General features: G+C 41.2%; 1 protein-coding gene across 3 annotated transcripts in view; it reads left to right on the top strand.

Annotated features, from left to right (window-relative positions):
- LOC140133733 (thioredoxin-like) overlaps window positions 1-19219 on the top strand; it is a 36307-nt gene that overhangs the window by 14045 nt on the left and 3043 nt on the right. The window contains exons 1-3 of one of the 3 annotated variants that reach the window (XM_072154310.1): window positions 14535-14639; window positions 15372-15476; window positions 16923-16982. In XM_072154310.1, coding sequence (XP_072010411.1) covers window positions 14616-14639; window positions 15372-15476; window positions 16923-16982 — 189 coding nt within the window. In that variant the 5' untranslated portion in view covers window positions 14535-14615. Of the gene's footprint in view, window positions 1-782; window positions 1388-14534; window positions 14640-15371; window positions 15477-16922; window positions 16983-19219 lie in introns of those variants that run through there. The other 2 variants (XM_072154317.1, XM_072154302.1) reach the window with 2 other exon arrangements.

Raw genomic sequence — 19219 nt, forward strand, 5'->3', positions numbered from 1 at the left:
ACAGACACAAATAGAGGAATTCACCATTGATGTGGGTGATGGGCAGTGTCATCCTTATTCCTACGCAGAAGTGCCCGTATAACACATTTATGCACACAATTGCACCATGCTGGAAACTAGTTAGGCAGTGTCCAAACTCGGTGGGTGGCCTAGTAAGCCAATTCTTGGAGACCAAACCTTTTCAGCTGATTGACCTATCTATCACATTTCAATATCAACCACTTACATAGTTTAGCTTCTACACATGAATTCTAGGAATGATGTATTTAAATAGCCTACTATGTACTACACTCTGCCATCTCTCCTATCTTGGAAGGTGGGAGAATATGCAAAGTTTTCCAAAATTGGATAAGGAAAACCATGCCACTTTTAGCTACCTTGATATCAAGTAAACATCTGTCTAACATGGTGCAACCATTCAGTTTGCGTTCAGGAAGGGCCTTGACTCAGAAGACACACTAATTCATCTTCTGCAAATGCCTTGTTACGCATAGTTTTTCAATGTATGTAGTGCGTTCAACACAATCCAGCCAGGCATCTTGTGAGCAAAGTTGGACAAAATGCTGCAAGTCTTGTTAGTTGTGTTTATGACTATTTGTCAGGCAGGCCATAATGAGCCATGATGAACGGACTTAATATAGAAAAAACAAAAGAGCTGGTCATTGACTCCGAAAATGTAACTACAGTTGACATTCTGATTAAAAAAAAAAGCAAAATCTGCTTCTGGAACAATAGTAATTCAATGATGATTTATTATTAATTGTATGCCTTACACTCTACAGGTTGATGAACTATGTGGAGCTGATCAGGATAAGCTTGAATCTATCATCATGAAGTTGACTTCCTCATGAAGAACCAATCTAGAAAACCTCTTTATTGATTCCTGTTTTCCTGCAGCCTTGTATTTAGCCCAAATCTCCATATCCCAGGAACCAATACATTTTTCTTGGTGGAACAACAATCTTCCTCCATGTTAGAGTATTGTGACCACTAGCAGTTTTCAAAATATAGTGCTTGACAATCCCTGTACACTGTGGCATGTTATCTGGCTGATAAACAAAATTGTATGTGTCATGTGATTTATATGCATAACTGCTTTTTCCTTGCCTTACGTTCACACATGTTCAGATAACTAGAGGCAAACTGATATGCAAATGTTCTTCAATATTAGATCTTATCAGTAACTTCAGCTGGTGTCAAAGCAAGGACAGTAATGGGCATAACTTGTCATTTCAGAGGAGTTGAGCACTATTTATTGAAAACCAACAAACCCCTTTTAATTTGTAGCACTTTGCGCCCCAATAACTTCACAATATTCTGTTTCAGAGGGCTTTTACACAAAATGTTTCAGAATGCTTATCTGCATTAAAAATGTTTGGCCACCATATGTCATGATCTTTTGTAGGATAAATTCAATATACTGTAAAGAAATAATTGTGGGGCTAGGAATGGGGAACAGAAAAAAAAAAGAATCTATACATACATTCCTTTGTCTCCCTGTACTCAGGAAAAAACCCTCTATGAAATTGTCAGGTATTGCTACGATCAGTGCAGCAACTTGTGTCATATCCTAGTCAGGATCAATGGAGGGTGTGGATTTAGGAATTATTTCCTGGCAAATACAAGCAATTTTATCTTTAAAGTAGGTGGCCAGAGTGAAGAGTATCATAAAGTCTTTTGGGGTTGTTGCAGAGGGAGAATATTAGATTAGTGAAACTCACCTTTTTAGCAGGGAAAGAGCCTGCAGATGTGCGCAGTCTTCTCCACAGACATTAGTCGAGAAGACAACGCATTTTGTCTGTGTGCCGAGGTTGCCTTTCTGTTTTGAAAATTTTGGATATCTCATCCTGGGGAGCTTATGACAGTACGATTATAAGGGTTAGTATCCAGGTTTGGATGGGTGAAGTTTGCAAGGTTTCTGTGAGTTGGTGAGTATCAATGGCATGTTGGTTCCGGTATGTACAGTGGGTGGGTGGATGGATTTGGTGAAGGTTATGGTCTGAATGTGGAAAGGAAGAGTTGGTAAAATTAGATATTAAAGTCGGCAGAAGACCAATTCAAGGTTGTTTCCCTCTTTTATGAGTTGGAAAATCAGAGTTGTGAAAGACCTAGAGAAGTAGTTAGTGATGAGAACTGAAAGTAGGGGAAATTGGAGTGTTAATAGGGTTGTTGGTCTCCCATTATGATGAGTGGCATCTCACAGGATAGAAAGTGAGGGAGCCAAGAGGCCTGGTGTAAAAACTTACATCCTCGTCCTTTACTCTAGGGGTTGGCAACGTCCTTATTATCCTCAGAGACCATCGGTATAGTTTAAAATAATGTCTTTATAAAGATATGCATATGAGCAGAAGGCGCTCCGGCCACATCCGAGTCAGAGAGCCTTCTGCTCTGGTGACCTTCCCGGAACGCCCTCTTCTCATATGCATATTTTTATAAAGACATTTTTTACACTATTCCAGACATCCCCTAGAGCAGACTAGAGTAAAAGATGTAAAAAAAAATATACATATATTCTTTGTGTCTATATGATACTAAATTTATTTAGTTTTTATAATGTTTTCATACTTTTACAAAAATGAAAGCCTCCTGTACAAGAAAAAAAATGCCATCTTCTGCGCTAATTACTTTTTCATACATATATCAGACGCATAGAGCTAAGGAGTTTATCGTTTCTTTAACCACTTCATTACGGCTTTCTTGCCAAGCTATTTTTTTTCAGTTTTAGAAATTGAATTATGTAACAGCAAATAACTTTTACATTTTTAATTCAACATGCATACATTATATTTTTCACAATATTTTTTTCAGGACACATTAGACTATTTTATGCAATTCATCTTTTATTTTACCAAAAAAAAAGACAAGTTTGTTTTGGAAACCATTCCCTTACACCTGCTCTATGTAAATCAATGGCATTTGTATAATTTATTTGCTAGTTTTGTTCACCACAATACATAGATTCCTAGAGAACGTTATGGATTCCTATTATACATGTTGTAGGACCCCAAAACGTTACAAATGCCCTCAAAGTGAATTTCTGAAGGGTGCATCCTTTGTGCCTGCTTTCAATCTGGCACCTTAAAACGTCTTGAATTAGCTCTTGTGAGCATGTGTATTGAGAGCAGGAAGAGATCTAGGCCTTTCTCAGTACCTGCTGCCTAATCCAAGCCAAATTATATACTAAGTGCCTGTATGTAAGGCATATAGGATAAAGCAGTGGACTTTAGGGACCCGGGATAGTGTGGAGGAAAGATTATGGGGCACATTTACTTACCTGTCCTCGTCATAATCCCCGATCCGGAATGTCAGACGATCATAGATTGTGCCGCGAGCGTGCGCCAGATATCCTGCATGTGTTGCTCCCCGCTGAGGCCCACTGGAGTTCACCTTCTTCCCGGTGCATGTAAGTGCATGGATTGCGACACAATTTAAATGTTAAATCCCATGCTTGGTCCGAAGCAGTCAGATCGTCAGACGGCCCGACCCCCCCCCCCAATTTGTATTGAATGAAAGCCAGTGCTGATGCGCCAAAATTTGATTGTGTGCTCCGAAAACCCCTGCTAAATGCGGAGCAAAACAGAAATCGTCGGAATATCTGACTATAGTGCGATCCACGGACCCTCAGTAAATGAGCCCCTATGAGTTCTGTTTTGTCCATGTTAAGTTGTATAAAACATGAAAAGAAGGAGGATATGGCTGAAGAGAGGATATATCTGGACCAGAAATACAGATCAGTGTCATCTGAACAGCAGTGATATTGGAAGCCATGGGACTTAATTTTGTGTCCCAGGCCATGAAGAACTTAGCGTCTGCAGCAGGAGAGAATGGTCAACAGATTCAAAGGCAGAGGACAGATCAAGGATGAGGAGAACAGAGTAGTAGTTATTTTGTTATAGTTATAATTTATGCATATTCTGTTCATTAAGAATAGTAAGTAAGAAGAGGGGGTTGTATTGAAATAGCCTTATTGTAAGGATGGATATTATGAGCTACTGGAGAATATTGGTGCAAAGGAAGTTGTCAGAACACATTGGCACAATACTCTTGAGGAACACCGTCAACAGATAAACTGCAGCACAGTGGTTGAGATGCCAACAAGAGATGAGAAGTCAGGAACCACGGAGATAGACACACACAATGCTGAATCTGCTCTAGTGAGGAGCATCAACTGAGGTGACCTGCTAACATCTGCAGACTGACTGTAGGATCTACCCATTATTAATACTACTTGCCGTTGTAGTGTGTGCACCGTCAGCGACATGTCACGGTCTGACCACGCACACAATATGATGTCAGTGGCAGCTGATGTCCTAGTTTGTGCCTGGCGCTCGGACCTGCTGCTGCCTAAAGTAAGGAGAGGACCTGCGGGGTCATCGGAAAGGTGAGTATTGACTTTATTGTTTTTTTTACTGTAGTATAAGCCGGGTTTGGGTCTTTTAACGCAATTTTTGTGCTGAAAAACTCGTCTTATATGCGTGTATATACGGTAAATGATGAAAAGCTTTGCAACATTTGATACCCAATTTCACCTGAGTTTGCCAATACCCCATATGTGGTGATTAGTGTCATTCGCAGCAGATTTATATGGTTACATTGTACAGGCTATAAATTTTTTTTGTGGACATATGAGGGCTTATTTTTTGTTTGATGACATACACTCAACAAATACTTCATATTGGGTGTCTATAGCTTATTTATGAGACTTTATCGACTATTTTAAGGTGGACACAAAATAATCAATTTTTGTTTTAGTGCTTTTTATTTGTCCACTCGCAGCATCATAAAAATAATATGTTATATTTATTCTCTGGTTCACTATGATTACGGCAATGCCTCATTTATATAGTTTTTTTTTTTTTAATCTTTGCCCAATTTTACTGTTCATAAACAATACTGGAGAAAATTGCATTTTTTTTATTATCACTAACTGCAGGTTAGTAATATTACATCCATTTGCAGGAAGGGGTTAAAGGAAAGCTACCATCAAAATTAAGCATAAAACAGGGACTCTTAGATGCAGGGACTTTAACTGTGGTAATCTTCTTATATTTGTTATCCATGACCTCCTTACTTCTAAAATCAACATTCACACTTATGTTAAAGAACCTGAAAGGCTCTGGGGCATTACCATAGTACCCCACAGTGCTGTAGATTCATAGGCTGTTACATGTTTCACCCAACCCACTGCTCTCTCCCTCTGTTTGTGTAGTCTAGCAAAAGCAGGAAGCGCTGAGCGAAAGGAAATGATAAAATAATCTGCAACACCACCAACTCTAATGGGTCATCTCAAAGGCACATTTAATTTCAAAAGACAAATAAAATTTAGATAAAAAGTATCAAATTAGCACAGTAGATGCGGGGCCCTCAAAACTAACATGTACTATCAATGTGCATATCTTATACTCATGTAAACAAAGTAGTTTGCTTTACAATATACATCTAAAATGTACAGAAAAGTATTAACTGTGAAATAAATCGTAAATATGTTAGTCTTTCTGCATAGTCCAAATCATAGTTCTTGTACCTCTCCCATTGTATCTTCTCACTTCACGTATGAATTTCACAATACTCGGTTACCATTGCTTGCTTACCATTGTGGGCTAGGTCTTCTATAAATATACAGAATTTAGATATAGTTATAGTATATAGTATACATATATAGTTCAATACAGCTTCTTTTTGTCCAAACAAGTGTCCGGTAATTTCCTCGTCTCTTCCAGTTCAGAGGTGGAATTGAGTCTTGGTTACAGAGCTAGAGAGAGGTTGTCTGGCGCATGCGCAGTGTCCTTAGACTTGCTGTGATCAGTAGTGCCACAATACTGATATCATTTTTAGGCAAATAATACCAGCTGGATGATTAATTTTCTGTGTTGGAATTATCTTTCACAACGCTTTGCCCCAATTTATTATGCTTGTTATTCGCCCTGCAGATTTTTATTAATAAATAAGCAACAAACAATCGAGACAATCGTATGCAAGCAGTCCAGATAGTAAAGGGAGCAGAATATATACAGGGATCAATGTGCAAGGTCCAAACTAAGTTCAAAACCTCTGTTCCTCTGTGTTGACTTCAATTATATATTAGTAAATATACAAGACATACAAGTAAACAAAAAGATTAGTTTCAATACACAACACAAACCCCACTGTAGACTACATTTGTGTCATGTCTTTAAAAAAATTTTTGTATTTTTTATTTTAATCTTTTTATTTAGTTTTTGTATTTCTTTGACATAAACCTTAATAGATATAATGGATGTGAAATGGCAGTATTACATTCTGTGTTTTATATATTAACTCACCATGTTTTCCAAATTGCTATTACATGATTATATACACTCACCGGCCACTTTATTAGGTACACCTGTCCAACTGCTCGTTAACACTTAATTTCTAATCAGCCAATCACATGCCGGCAACTCAGTGCATTTAGGCATGTAGACATGGTCAAGACAATCTCCTGCAGTTCAAACCGAGCATCAGTATGGGGAAGAAAGGTGATTTGATCCCTTTGAACATGGCATGGTTGTTGGTGCCAGAAGGGCTGGTCTGAGTATTTCAGAAACTGCTGATCTACTGGGATTTTCACGCACAACCATCTCTAGGGTTTACAGAGAATGGTCCGAAAAAGAAAAAACATCCAGTGAGCGGCAGTTCTGTGGCGGAAATGCCTTGTTGATGCCAGAGGTGAAAGGAGAATGGGCAGACTGGTTTGAGCTGATAGAAAGGCAACAGTGACTCAAATCGCCACCCGTTACAACCAAGGTAGGCAGAAGAGCATCTCTGAACGCACAGTACGTCGAACTTTGAGGCAGGTGGGCTACAGCAGCAGAAGACCACACCGGGTGCCACTCCTTTCAGCTAAGAACAGGAAACTGAGGCTACAATTTGCATAAGCTCATCGAAATTGGACAGTAGAAGATTGGAAAAACGTTGCCTGGTCTGATGAGTCTCGATTTCTGCTGCGACATTCGGATGGTAGGGTCAGAATTTGGCGTCAACAACATGAAAGCATGGATCCATTCTGCCTTGTATCAACGGATCAGGCTGGTGGTGGTGGTGTCATGGTGTGGGGAATATTTTCTTGGCACTCTTTGGGCCCCTTGGTACCAATTGAGCATCATTGCAACACCACAGCCTACCTGAGTATTGTTGCTGACCATGTCCATCCCTTTATGACCACAATGTACCCAACATCTGATGGCTACTTTCAGCAGGATAATGCGCCATGTCATAAAGCTGGAATCATCTCAGACTGGTTTCTTGAACATGACAATAAGTTCACTGTACTCAAATGGCCTCCACAGTCACCATATCTCAATCCAATAGAGCATCTTTGGGATGTGATGGAACGGGAGATTCGCATCATGGATGTGCAGCCACAAATCTGCGGCAACTGTGTGATGCCATCATGTCAATATGGACCAAAATCTCGGAGGAATGCTTCCAGCACCTTGTTGAATCTATGCCACGAAGAATTGAGGCAGTTCTGAAGGCAAAAGGGGGTCCAACCCGTTACTAGCATGGTGTACCTAATAAAGTGGCCGGTGAGTGTATAATCAGTGTCGGACTAAAGTACCTTGGGCCCACCAGAGAAAATTATTTTGGGGGGGCCCACTCTTCATGTAATTGAGAGACTACCAGACTACTCCTAATTGAAGTAGTTGGCGGATTTATTAGAATCATCTAACATTAGATACAGGGCCATAACTAAGCTCCGTACATAACTGCAGCATTCAGCCAAGTTCACTATACACATCAGAATTACAGTAATACAGCAACAAAATATGCTCCATACAAATAGAAAAAAAGCTTTTTTAGAACAACACAGATGACATACGGGCACTGCGATCCCTGGGTAGGGAACAGGTGGTTGTAAATCTACTAACTTATTAAAATAAGACACAAGAACAAAATCTAAACGGTGCTAAAAAAATGTCCGTAGCAGCAAACGGTGCATATATAGCGGTCATATACTATGTCTACAAAGGGTCTGCAGAGTATTATCACACTAACCACTATATGGGTGGATATAGCACTGTGCAGCAATAGTCACCGGACAATACAGATCTGACATCACTCCCGGCATGTCTGTATGAGTATGTCAGTCAATGTTTTGCTGTGTACAGTGGCTGTAGCTCTTTAACCCCTTCCTGACGTGTGCCCTAACAGTATGGCGCACGTCGGGAGAGGGAGGACAGAGAAGGATGACACCACACACCAAAAAAGTTATTAGCACCAGAAGATGGCAAAATGAAGAATTTCATTTCATTTTTGTAAATGTATGAAAACATTATAAAACCTGTATAAATGTAGTGTCCCTGTGATCACACCGACCCAAAGAATAAAGTAGACCTGTCATTTGGGGCGCACAGTGAAAGCTGTAAAATCCAAGCCTAATAGAAAACGGAGCAAATGCATTTTTTTCACCAATTTCACTGCATTTGGAATTTTTTTCCCGCTTCCCAGTACATGGCATGGAATATTATACATCATCACTATGAAGTGCAATTTGTTACCCAGAACACAAGCCGTCACACAGCTATTTACATTGAAAAATAAAGAATTTATAGATTTTTGAAGTTGGGGAGCAAAAAACAAAAAGAGCCAGGTCCTTAAGGGGTTGAGTAAAAGTCTTATTTTTCCTCATAGAAGTCACAGCACATAATAGATGCTGCAGGATTGTGAGTTATGAGGTAATACCAGCACTCGCTCTAAATTTTACTTTCATCTTCTTCTATGACCTAGCCCTCCATGGCAGTTTCTCTTCATAAACAGTATAAAAGTATCCCAAAGTAGGCAATATTACAATGATGACACCTCTGTAGCCAGTATCCTTATCATGGGCAGTACAGTCACAGCCCCCCCCCCCAGTTCAGTCACAGGGCAACCCCCCCCCCAGTACATTTACAGGGCAACCCCCCCCCCCAGTACATTCACAGGGCAACCCCCCCCCCCAGTACTGTCACAGCCCCCCCAGTACATTCACAGAGAAACCCCCCAGTACAGTCACAGGGCCAAGTCACAACCCCCCCCCCTGTACAGTCGCAGGGTCCCCCCAGTACAGTCGCAGGGCCTCCCCCTCAGTACAGTCACAGGGGCTCCCACCCAGTACAGTCACAGGGGCTCCCACCCAGTACAGTCACAGGGCCTCCCACCCAGTACAGTCATAGGGCCCTCCACTCTGTACAGTCACAGGGCCCTCCCCTCCATACAGTCACAGGGCCCTCCCCTGCGTACAGTCACAGGGCCCTCCCCTCTGTACAGTCACAGGGCCCTCCCCTGCCTACAGTCACAGGGCCCCCCTTGTCCCTACAGCTAGCATTATGACCCCAAGGTCCCCCCCTACAACTGCCATTATAGTTACAGGGCCCCCTTCCTCCCACAGCTGCCATTACTGCGTCCCCTCTCCTCCCAGAGTTGCAATTATAGGTCCCCTTCTCCCCCGAGAGCTACAATCACAGGTACCCGACCCCCCCTCCCTGGGAGCTGCCACTAAAGGGCCCTCCCCCAGTGCTTTCATCAAAGGGCCTCCCCTCCCCCACAGCTGCCATCAAAGGGCCACACTCCCACACAGCTGCCATCAAAGGGCCCCCCTCCCCAAGAGCTGCCATCAGAGGGCCCCCCTGCCCCAAAGCCTTCCATCAAAGGCACCCCCTCCTCCAGAGCCTGCCATCAAAGACACCCCCTCCCCGGAGCAGCCATTAAAGTCCCCCCCTCTCCCGGAGCATCCATCAAAAAACCCACCGGTTCGCCCAGAGCTGCCGTGAGGCGGCCATCCACCTCTGGTCCACAATTGCAGGTCGGAGGATGTTGAAGGGTGGACGCTGTCACGCGCGCCCCTCTGTCAGGCGCCGCGCACTCCCGCCATTACCGCAAGAGCTGCGGCACCCGCAAGACCGCGCTCTGATGCCAGTGGCGGTGCTCGCGTAGAATATTGTTGTACGCAGCGCATCTCTGCCAGCGGCCCTGCTGGGGAGTGTCCGATTCCCGGCTGTTATCAGGTGCTGACGGAAACAGCGTCCGCCAGCGCCTGATGGCCCCGGCAGCTCAGCTCATAATCTTTTCTAAAGTCAGTGTCGGTACTTGGGGCCCACCGGAGGTTTCTCCGGTAATCCGGTGGGCCAGACCAACGCTGTATATAATTGAACTCAGCTCATCAAGCATAAGACATAACCAAGCCTCAATTCCACCTCTGAACCAGAGGATACTTACGTGTAGTACACAGCAACACAAGGAGAGTGTTAGACGCTTATTTGGACAAAAAGGAACAATATCTTTACACCTATTTAAGTTTTGTATCTTTATATAAAACTTACCCCACAATTGTAAGCCACCTAGTATTATAAAATTCATTCATCCAGTGAGAGTTATAAAGTGTTTGTGTTATCATTTGTATTTTATAGAAAAAGGCCAAGAAAACAAAAATTCTGCAGGGGTAGGTTAAATTTGGAGCACAGATGTATGCTATTTATTTCACAGTTTTTTATTTCACAGGTTATTTCACAACCTAGTGGCTTGAGGGCAGCTGGATTATCCTGTTTCTGAGTGACTGGCTTTAGCGCAGCCTAGCGCTAACTTGGTCATGGTGGCTTGGCAAGGAGAAACTGGTGGGAAGGCAAGGAGAAACTGCTCTGTAGATCCGGGAAGTCTATTATCTCCCTTGATTGATAATCCACTATGTCTGCAAATCTAAATAAGCATTTATCGTGCCACGGCTTGACCATATGTCCTTCCAGGCTGGACCGCAGTCCGGGGTTAAAGAGGAAGGAAGTCATTGGAGAGCGGGCTGACTGCAATTGAAATTTTGAGAAGCAGTAGTTCCAAATTGATCTAGTGTGTGTCATGGGGCCTAGCAATCTGCTGGGTGGAGGGGTGGGGGCCGTGGCCCATAGGAAGGCATTAGGGTGAATCGGGGCAATTTCTCCAACTCCATCCATTTAGTGTATGACTATAAGGTGGACCAGGCTGGTATCCTTCTCAGATGCGTGGCCCAGTAATATTTAAGCATGTCGGGGAGTGCTAGCCCGCCCCTGTCTTTTGCAGGGTCAATATTTGCCTAGATAATCTGTGACGTTTGTGCCGCCAAATAAATTGTAGCAGAGAGTCCTGGAATGTCCCTAATATGCGTAGGGGGATTGGAACCGGAAGGGTTTCACAGAGTCTAATATAAACTACACATCTGGGTGGTGAAAAGTTCAGACATTCAACAGGGACCTTGTGACAGGAAAGGATTGACAATTATTCAAACATCAGTTAACATTAGTCAATGTAAACTTTCCATTCTCAGGCAGATACGGTGACAGGGCATTATGCTCTATAGCCAGTAGGTCTTAATACGTACTAAGGGCTTAATACACATTCTTGATGGCAATGGATAGGTTATTAAAGGCAATTTAAGGAAGTGCCCACTAAGAGTGCAGGGTTAGGTTGGTGATAAACATTTTAAATGTATATCGTAATTCTAACTATTTTATTGTTTACGTTAATATAAGATCTACACATTCATTGTGCATGTTATTTGTGCGGTCTCCGCTTCTACTGAGTAAATATCAAATTTGATACTTTTTATCTATATTTTATTATGATTTAATGTGTCTTTTGAAAAAAATTAAATGTGTTTTTGAGATGACCCATTACAATTGGTGGTGTTGCAGATTATTTATTTTATCACTACCATGTTACAATTTTTTGCCCTGATACTGGGTTCAAATATAGCACCCACCCTTTCTCCATATTTGGTAAAAGTGAAGCTCTCCTTATATTTCTGTACTATTTAGGGTGAAAGGGAGACCTGCTCTTCTCATTTAAAAAGCCTGTGAAGCTGCAGCAATGAGGGGCTATAACCTGCGCCAAGATCCTGACAATATAGTGGCCCCAGACTCCCTGTCTCTATGTACATGACTCTATATTCTTTTTTTTGTTGTTGAACCTTGGCTATTATGAATTTTTCATAATATTAACAAATTGCCATTTACTATAATATATTCAGCATTAAATTATAGTTTCGGTTATGTCTTTTCTGGAATGACAGGCCCGAGTATTTTAAAACACTCACTTGTGTGAAACTGGCCTTAGATTAAGTACTTTACCTGAGCGACAATAGCAAGCCAGGAGGGGACCTCCTAATGTGGCTTCATTAGGTCAGAAGTATCCATCTGCTTAATATTATAGCACATGCTATCAGACCTGCAAAACAAGATGGCCACAGGTTATCTTTAGGTAGCAACACCGTGTCACATTCACAAATTCTCAGGGCTAGGCACCACAGTTTTCTCGTAAACATTGCTCCTCCCATTTTTGTAAACTTCTGAGGAACTGGACAATTAGAAGGGATTGTCTCAGCCCTTCAGGTTTCATGTAGTCTGTAAAAATTCTAAACAACCACAAGGTGTCAGTATAACATCCTAAGTAAAACATACTTATCAATACGTTTACCAGCCTAACATTCAAGTTTTTACTCTCTTTTCAAAATGGTACCCTGTTCCAAAGTGACTGAAACCCCCCGGCAGCAGGTTGTTCAGATGAAGGACAAAAGGGTAACCCTGTCAGCCATAGCAAGAGAAGTTAGTCATTCCAAGTTTGTGATTCCTAAAATATTGCATCTTTATAACTTCACTAACTCATTCAAGTCCCCCATGTAGGCTGGTCACCCTCAAAAAAAAAAAAATAGTGAAGAGCATCTTTACTGAGGAGAGTGTTGTGTGGACAGAGGAGAAGTGGTCCACAATTTTAATGTATTTGCTTTGTCAACAAACTGGGGAAATACTAGACCCAAAGTCTGTAAAGAAGTCAGTGAAAGATGGTGGAGGAACTGTTATGGTTTGGGGAATGCAAGTGTGTAACCTTCTTCAACAACACAATGGGGGTCATTTACTAAGGGCCCGATTTCCTTTTATCCCGACGTGTACCTGAATTGCCCCGGGATTTTGGCGCACGCGATCGTATTGTGGCGCATCGGCGCTGGCATGCACGCGACGGAAATCGAGGGGCGTGGCCGAACGAAAACCCGACGTATACGGAAAAACCGCCGCATTTAATAACTGAAAATGTGTCGCTTGGGAAGCGCTTACCTTCACCTGGTCCAGCTCGGTGTATTCCGGTGCGTTCCGATGCTTTTCAGCGCAGCAGCGCCACCTGGTGGACGGTGGAGGAACTACCTTCATAAATCCCGTCCGGACCCGAATCCTGTTCAGAGAACGCGCCGCTGGATTGCGAATGGGCCGGGTAAGTAAATCTGCCCCATTATGTGCTTGCATTCTTAGTTCAATCAGACAGCAATTTTCATGCAGGACAATACCCCATGTAATACAGCAAAATGGGAAAAGCAGTTTCTTGAAACAGAAAACATTTAAACAATGAAAATGGCCAGCCTAGAGTCCTGATCTAAACCCAATAGAAAACCGCTGGAAAATCCTTGGTGACAGAGTTATGGCCAAGTAACCGACAACAGTCATAGAACTGTGGAAGAGACTGGAAGAAGATTAGACCAAAATCATTATTGATGTCATGTGGCCACAGATGTGCTGACGTCATTCAAAGCAAAGGCCTGTGCACTTCCTACTGATTGGTGAATGATGTAACCTTCAGAATTTGTTTGTAATCTTTCCCTGTGCTACAGTCATTCCTATTCTCTAATTATGATCATGATGTTTTTTTTCATAATAAATGTTTTATGTTGAGATACTTTGGTTATTTTGTAAAACACTGTTCTATAGGTTTACACCGCCAAATGTTGATTAATGGAGACTAACCAGAAGCCAGGGTCTAGATGTCAGGAGCCACAAGGGGGGGATGGTGGGTCATCAACTGTTTGCCGTGGTACTTGGGGTCCTTCTCCGTGCAGAACGAACAATGGGCAGGAAGCTGGGTCCTCGTCTTTCTGGGCAGGATGCCATGTTTTCAGCTGTTTCAGCCGGGACACTGGCTCCTCCAATGCTCAGGCAAAATGCTGGGCTTTGGATCAATGGAAGTGCAGATGCCAAGCCTTGGGTTTAGGGAGCCGCCAACACTGGGCAGGAGGAAGTCTTGGACATGTGTTTTAGCCACCAAGCCGCCGATCCTCCACCGTGTCGATCTCGGGTCCACAGGTCACAACTAGGTCACCATTGCGCCGTGACGTGAGTTGGCCCACATTCCCAAAGAGCTGGTGGGGATAGGATGGGATAAAAGGGGGGACAATGCCGGAGCACAGCATACAGACAGCTACCTATCCCGGCACCATTGTGCCAATGGATACAAGCTTTTTAATGTTTTTAACTTAATAATTCTATATAAATAAATTATCAAAATAATAATGATAAAATGATTTGCACTAGGATCGTAGAGCTGCTAGGAGGAAGGTCACTTTAGCCCAGCTTTAGGAAGGTGAAGTTTTAGAAATCTAAATAATTTAGCCTCCAGGCTCCTACTACTCCCAGTAATGTGAGAGCTGTAATGTGAGAACTAGGAGGTATACACTGGTTATGGCTTTCACACAGGAGGGCAGTGGGATGTCTTACACCTTCATATTCCTGCCCACACACTGCCCTATATATGTAGACTGCAGGTAAGAAGACTAATTACTTGTATATTGTAATACAGCGAGAGAGACCTCAAGGGAGAAGTGTGACATCATGGTGCAGTTTGTGAAGACCCTGGTAAGTACTGTGAAGTTCTCTATAATGCTTGGTATAATAACATCCTTAGCTTTACTGAGATGGGACCCTTTCTATGGTAGAATGGAATCAATTTAGATATTTTGATCTATATATTTGTTTTTTTAAACAATGTGGCATAAATAACCTTTATTTATTTATTCAGACATGTTATGTGTTGCTACAGTCTAAGGGCAACTGTACGGTTTAGATAATATTTTATTTTTATGTAGTGGTTAATGATTTCTGATACAATGGTTTGGTATACAACAGGAAAGTCATCTGGCAATATTAACTGCCAGTTAGTAGCCTAAAGTAGCCTATCAGCATTTGTAAGGGTCCTAAGTTGCTATTGCAAATATCGGCACCCAATACTTGCAGTCCAGGGGTGATAGTTGTGGCGGTCATTCTTCTTACCGTTTAGATGTTGTTGTCAACATTGTCATCAGCATGTAAAGAATTAAACACCTGTGTTAAGTGGTTTTTGGGCTCCTGCTGTGATCTTGCAGCTTGTATGCCACATGATCACCAGGAAATACCCATGTGTTGCAACAACTACTTTCTTATTTGGATGTACAGCTATGCACTATTGTAGGAAGAGGTTGAAGCATGGAGGAATATTCAAGTTTATTTTTTATTTCATTTTAGAAAAGCTTTGTAAGACTTTTAATACTTGTATTAATACTCGTAAAAGCCCTTTCATGTCACTTTCTAACTATAAATTGTTTCTAACAGCCTGAATATAAGGCAATTATTCAAAATACTGAAAATAAACTTATAATTGTGGATTTTACCGCATCATGGTGTGGGCCATGCAGGCAAATCGCTCCTGTTTTTGAGGTAAGTTAATAAGATATTTTACAACAAGTCCCACATTTCCATCCCATTCCCAATAGCAAGAGTAGTTACAAAAGTGTCCCCAGCACCAGAGGACCAGAGACATCAGTGCATGACTTGGATAGACCTATGATTTTAATGATAGCTTTTATTACTCCACTGGTGGCGCTGCAGAATATCCTTCTGAGGATATTATCCTAGTCTTAACTGTTTCTTATAGACATCTTACACTTTGAAAGTAGCAGCAACAGGAATGCCAGACCACCTTTGTATTCAAACTTCTACATGGTTGAGTGGAGAGGACATACAAATGTCTAAAGATCCGTATTCTAGTAATTGCTGGGTGTTTCAGAAGTTATGGGTAGGCGTGGTTCTATTCAAAAGCCGCTGAACATTTCCTGAATATCCTTTGACTGGAAAATTTGTACCAATTATCTGAAATGTTGTTTCAATAATGTTGTTTCATACCTGTCAGTTAACCCTAATCCCTCTTCCCTTGCTATCTGCATGGGATAAAGCATAACGCTCAAGCTGTCGTCTTACTAATTTTAATAAACCTCAAATCTAATAACTAGCCCTTGTTCTTTAGTCCACACATTCACCCATGCTCTGACTAGTGAGTCGTCACTGGCTTACAATGGAATTTGCGGACTTATTATATGTCAGTAACAAAACCTGTTCTTCAGTCCCCTCAGCATACGTTAAGATGGAAACCGTAATTGTTTTTTTTTTTTTGACAAGTTGTTCCGGAGGATTCCACAGCAGAAAAACAACCCACATTCTTAAAAGGGAATTTCCACTCAAAATTTGTAGAAAAATAGGGCACATTTATATAAAAATTATTGTTAGCCAACATAAACATTTCCTCAAAAAGTATCTGCGTGAACAAAATCTTTAGCAAATTCTTTTGTAAAAAATGTAATCTACCCTATTTAAAAGCTAGCTAATATAACTTTGCTTTATATACTGTATGCCACTATCAAAATTATTATGAAAATTATATCTTTCTGAGATTTTCCTAAATGGTCAATGCAAATGTCAGTATAATAAAAGTCATCACCCATTAGTATAAATCAAATTTTATTGAAAAATCCTCCCAATGATAACAGTAAACTCAAAATGCACAGTACCATTTTATTAAGAGTTTCCACACATTTTATAAGTTGTAAAGAACTGAAAATGGTCATTTGTTGAGTTTGCAGCATTAGCAGAACACATTCACTGATATTGAATCCAAAACATCCTAAGAGGCCTCGTTACATTTAACATACAACCCTTCTTTGATATCACCTTCTAGCATCCATTGAACTGTTGAGATTTTGGAGTTTCTGCTTGAATTTCTTGATGTGAACTGCCTTCCACTGTCTCCCAACTTTTGATGTACTGGGTATTTGTTTTTTCTTTTATCCTTTTTTCATCATTGCTTTAACTTTTGTGTCTGCTTTACAGTCCCTCGCTAGTAAATACCCAGGAGTTGTCTTGTACAAGGTTGATGTGGATGAGGCATCGGTAAGATAATGCAGTAAATATTTTTGCACATACAAAAATACAGTATTTGTTAGAAATTGTTCAATCCACCTTATCTCAATGTGATAACTTTGATCAGTGTTCTTTTTCATTTATCTTGTTTACATTTTTATTTTGTGCTTTAGAATATATACAATTTATATAATAATCTCAAAAGACTAATATTTAACTCGAGTAAGGATACATAGGGCTCCACAGTGACCTTTATATTTAGGAAATTGTGTGTTGTTCTCTAATTTTGATCTCTAGTGTATATACTCAAGTTGTAGTGAATTGTGAAAATATTCGGACCCCTTTTGCCACATTTCAGGCTTCAAACATAAAGATATAAAATTTAAATTTTTTGGTGAAGAATCAGGAACACGTGGGACACAATTGTGAAGTGAAACTAAATTTATTGGATATTTAAAACTTTAGTAAAAAATAAACTGAAAAGTGGGGCGTGCAATATTATTTGGCCTCCTTAAGTTAAGACTTTGTAGAGCCACATTTTGGTTCAATTACAGCTGCAAGTCGCTTGGGGTATGTCTCAGTTTTGCACATAGAGAGACTGAAATTCTTGCCCTTTCTTTCTTGGAAAATAGCTAGAGCTCAGTGAGGTTGGACGGAGAGCGTTTGTGAACAGAAGTTTTCAGCTCTTTACAAAGATTCTCGATTCGATTCAGGTCTGGACTTTGACTTGGCCCTTCTAACACCTGGATATGTTTATTTTTGAACCTTCCATTGTAGATTTTGCTTTATGTTTGGGATCATTGTTTTGTTGGAAGATAAATCTCCCTCCCATCTCAGGTCTTTTGTAGACTCCAACAGGTTTCCCTGTATTTGGCTCCATCCATCTTCCCCTTTATTTTAGCCATCTTCCCTGTCCCTGCTGTAGAAAAGCAGGCCCAAATGCTGCCACCATGAGATGCCACCATGTGCAGGCCCATGATGCTGCCACCGCCATGTTTGACAGTGGAGAAGGTGTTTTAAGCATGATTAACTGTGTTGCTTTTATGCCAAACATATTGTCTGGCATTGTGGCCAATAAATCTTGATGGCAAACTTTAAACAAGACTTTTTATGGATATCTTTGAGAAATGGCTTTCTTCCTGCTACTCTTCTATAAAGGCCAGATTTGTGCAGTGTATGACTGATTGTTGTCATATGGACAGACTCTCCAACCTCAGCTGTAAATCTCTGCAGTTCATCCAGAGTGATCATGGGCCTCTTGGCTGCATCTCTGATTAGTCTTCTCATTGTTTGAGATGAAAGTTTAGATGGATGGCCAGGTCTTTGTAGATATGCAGTGGTCTGATACTCCTTCCATTTGTATATGATCACTTGTATATGATCTACACAGGTAGATTATATTTATCATCAGCAGTCATTAAGGACAACATTGGGTCATTCAGAGATCCTCACTGAACTTCTGGAGTGAGTTTGCTGCACTGAAAACAAAGGGGCCAAATAACATTTACACCCCATTTTTCAGTTCATTTTTTTTACAAAAGTTTAATATATCCAATAAATTTTGTTCCACTTCACATTTGTGTCCCACTTGATCTGGTCACATGCTGTAGGTGAATGTCGTTGCGACAGAGGAATAACGGAGCTGAACAGGCAGAAAGGGGCTAAACAGAACTCAGTAAAATTCCGAGCCTTTATTTATACATCCCCTAGCAGGTGTGCTGGTTGTAACTGATTAAATTGCCATTATAATTGGTTAACATACATTGAAACAATAGCTTAAGATTGACTGTTCAAATAACATCTCTTATTGGTTAATTTTCAATCCAACTTCTGATTGCTTACTACAAGAGTCTTATACATTCAATAGGTTAATACTAAAGTCTTATTCTGACAGGTCAAATCTCAATACATATGTTACATTAGCTGTTAAGTTATTTCTGGCAGGCACACAACTTATCTAATCTTAACTAGTGAAGTTTCAAAGAGTCAGCTAGTTTAGCAGGCAGACAGGCACCATCTTTTTGTTTTGTCACAGCAAAATTAGAAACACATAAAGAGAAATAGTCTTTATCTTGGGGGGAAGCTCACATCGCCTTCATCAGGTGTATAAGGGGTGCCCACAATATGGGAGGGGGTACAAGAGGGGGCCCACCATATGCAAGGGGGGTACAAGAGGGGGCCCACATTGTGATGGGGATATGAGTAAGGGGTCACATTATGGTAGGAATATAAGAGGGGGCTCACATTATGGGGGAATATGAGAGGGG

This window comes from Engystomops pustulosus, chromosome 1 (genome assembly GCF_040894005.1).
Source record: "Engystomops pustulosus chromosome 1, aEngPut4.maternal, whole genome shotgun sequence".
Classification (NCBI taxonomy): domain Eukaryota; kingdom Metazoa; phylum Chordata; class Amphibia; order Anura; family Leptodactylidae; genus Engystomops; species Engystomops pustulosus.